The sequence below is a fragment of the Salvia splendens genome, chromosome 19 (assembly GCF_004379255.2).
Source record: "Salvia splendens isolate huo1 chromosome 19, SspV2, whole genome shotgun sequence".
NCBI lineage: Eukaryota > Viridiplantae > Streptophyta > Magnoliopsida > Lamiales > Lamiaceae > Salvia > Salvia splendens.
Window position 1 is genome coordinate 8,814,354 of NC_056050.1, and position 2,651 is coordinate 8,817,004.

The window sequence follows — 2,651 nt, forward strand, 5'->3', positions numbered from 1 at the left end:
AATAATAATATTAATATTGATTAATAATAATAGTATAAAGAGTGAGGAGAATGAAAGATAATATTATAATATCAATTTTGGTACTAGTTTTGTATATGCCCAAATTATCCTCTATGACATAAATGGAAAAATGTATTTGTTTAGAGAGCATTTTGGGGTGAAAATCACATAAGGTACCAAAAATGTGATTTATAGGTACCAAAAACGATATAAAATAAAGACCAGGTACCATTTATGTGCGAAAGTGAAAGATCAGGTACCATTTATGTAGTTCACTCATTTCTAAAAATAGAAATTACACTCTCTAACTTATCAAATACTCCCTCTGTCGCGCGCTGTCCCGATGTAGTATAGGTGTTTCGTGTTTGAACTCTAATTTTAGAAAAATGATTGTAATAAATAGTTAAAAATGGATAAAGAGTAAAATAAGACATATAATAATGTAAAGGACTCCCATCCCACTATATGTGATTCATATTCTTTTTTGGGACGTTGTGAACTATTTTATTTTGACAAAATATAACAAATAGTCTCTCTTACTTTATTTTTTCTCATATGTTATTCTGTCTTTATTGATCTATTTTATTCTCTCTCCACTTTAATTCTATAAACATTATTTTCTTAAATTTCGTGCAAGAGAAATATCTCGCTTAAGGCGGAACGAAATAAGTACTTTACAATTTATTTGAAATAATATCTTTTATGTTATTCATTTTCCAATTTTTAATGGATGGATATAATAGATTTGGATAGACAAAATATTTTATTCTTCCCCACAACTCATTAACCACCAATTTTATTTTAATTCTATACCCAAAATAAATGTTCAGTCATAATCAGAAATTACGAATAAAATAATACAGAAATAAAGGCCATTTAAATGAAATTTCTTAAAAAAAATGAAGGGTATTTTATAGCCTAATCAGGCCTCCATCCATAACTAAAACACCCTCATTGGCCAAGGCATAACCGTTAATTTATACGAGGCCTCTTCGCTCTTATAAAATGCCGAAGCACTTCTTTCAACAAAATCTCGATTTTCTAATCAACGCGATTTCCATTGTTATAGCAATCACTTAAAAATTGCAGACCAATTCTCGAAATGTGCGGCGGAGCTATAATATCGCCGCCGCTGAGAGATGCACAAAGATTGGTAAAAAGAATTCACATTTGAATTATTTTGGTTCATTATTGCTGCCTGCCATTTCACTCAAGAAATCACCCATACCCTGCATCAACATACAAAAATATAAATCAATTTTTAAACAATTGAAAGAAAAGATATTCATTTCAACAACTGCAAGATTGAAATAATTGGTAAAAACAAATGCAGAAGCTACAACTGGCATTTTCGCCTTTTCCGTTTCTTTTAATCAACCATTTCTTTCGACATTCCAAGACCAGAATTTGTTCACATTAATCAACTGTTTAAAGGAAACTTCAGCAACAGCAACAAAGTGAATAAGAAAAAATGTTATAAAAGCAGGCATGATCGGTAGAAGAAAGGGATTTTGGGGATAAAAACTAACTAAAGAGGAGCATAATTACAACTCACATTTTCTTCATCATCATCATCATTGCTGTTATAGATTCCTACGTCGTACAGAAACCTTTTGTTTGCATCCGAAAGAACTAACAACAGAAGCATCTCATGAGTCCAAGCATCGTACAAGAATACGCACACTTGCTGCTATCATGTTACAGTCTCAGCATATGATCAACAGCAAATCACCAATCACTAATCAAAATATTTGAAACTGGCATTAACACCTTTCTCTCAATATACAAGTGAAGAATAATAAAGATTTCAGCCCCGGATTTCATCCTTTTTTCCCGAAATTCGTTCCCATCATCCAAAGACTTAACACAATTTATTCCAAGACATGCCATTTTGTAGCAAGCAGGATAGAGAAAGCAAGAAAAAGGAGGAGGCTTCAAATACCTGAATAAGCTTGCTGAATATCTTGAAATTTTTCCTTTGCCTCTTTGACAAACTTTTGATTTGCAGAAGCACTGCAACGATCCGGATGCCATTTCTACCATGAAAAGAACAAGACAAAATTCAATTTTCCATGTCTTAATCAGCAAAATTAAATTTAACATGATCTTCACCTTCATTCATGACCTTTTTTCCAAAAGTAGCAATCATTTATAGAAACCAATATCCCTCACTTATTTCTACCTTAGGCTTCAAGAATCCCATTCTCAACTTGCAACTGGTATTAAGAATAAAACACGTGAAAATTTAAATTACAAATTCTAACCATTGCATGTTTCTTGTAGGCATTTCTCAGATCAGCTGGCGTGCATTCTTTCTTCAGCCCCATAACACCAGAGAAATCACTATTTTTCTCTTTCTCAGCTGCCATTTCTCAGCTCAACAGGAAATATCCGAGAAAAATTCAATCTTGTCGACAAATTTTAAGAAAATATATCTGGCAATCTGCAAAATATAGTACTACTACTACATCAAAGGGTGCAAGATTACAACATAACGAAACCTCCACATTGTTTTTTCTTTTTTTTTAGGGAACGTCTTTTTAGGTCCACGAACTTTGTCGAAGTATCATTTTAGGTCCGTGAACTTTGAAAATATCATTTTAGATCCATCAACTATAAGTTAATATCATTTGAGGTATTTTGAATTTTTT

The 2,651-nt window shown here is 32.1% G+C and overlaps 1 protein-coding gene across 1 annotated transcript; it reads right to left on the minus strand.

Moving 5' to 3' along the window:
* Nucleotides 1-1,058: 1,058 nt before the first annotated feature.
* On the minus strand, nucleotides 1,059-2,432 carry LOC121779511 (dnaJ homolog subfamily B member 6-like). Its single transcript, XM_042176847.1, has 4 exons — nucleotides 2,265-2,432; nucleotides 1,943-2,036; nucleotides 1,556-1,632; nucleotides 1,059-1,229 (listed from the first exon to the last, which is right to left on the minus strand). Exons 1-4 carry the CDS (start codon nucleotides 2,367-2,369, stop codon nucleotides 1,176-1,178), a joined length of 330 nt encoding a protein of 109 aa, XP_042032781.1. The 5' UTR covers nucleotides 2,370-2,432; the 3' UTR covers nucleotides 1,059-1,175.
* Nucleotides 2,433-2,651: the final 219 nt, after the last annotated feature.

Excerpts from the sequence above, each read along its gene's own strand:
- LOC121779511 (XM_042176847.1), bottom strand. The coding sequence starts at position 2,369 with ATGGCAGCTGAGAAAGAGAAAAATAGTGATTTCTCTGGTGTTATGGGG. Across the intron at positions 2,037-2,264 it reads CCTACAAGAAACATGCAATG|AAATGGCATCCGGATCGTTG; the intron begins GTTAGAATTTGT and ends TTTTCATGGTAG. Across the intron at positions 1,633-1,942 it reads TATTCAGCAAGCTTATTCAG|TTCTTTCGGATGCAAACAAA; the intron begins GTATTTGAAGCC and ends TTCTGTTGTTAG.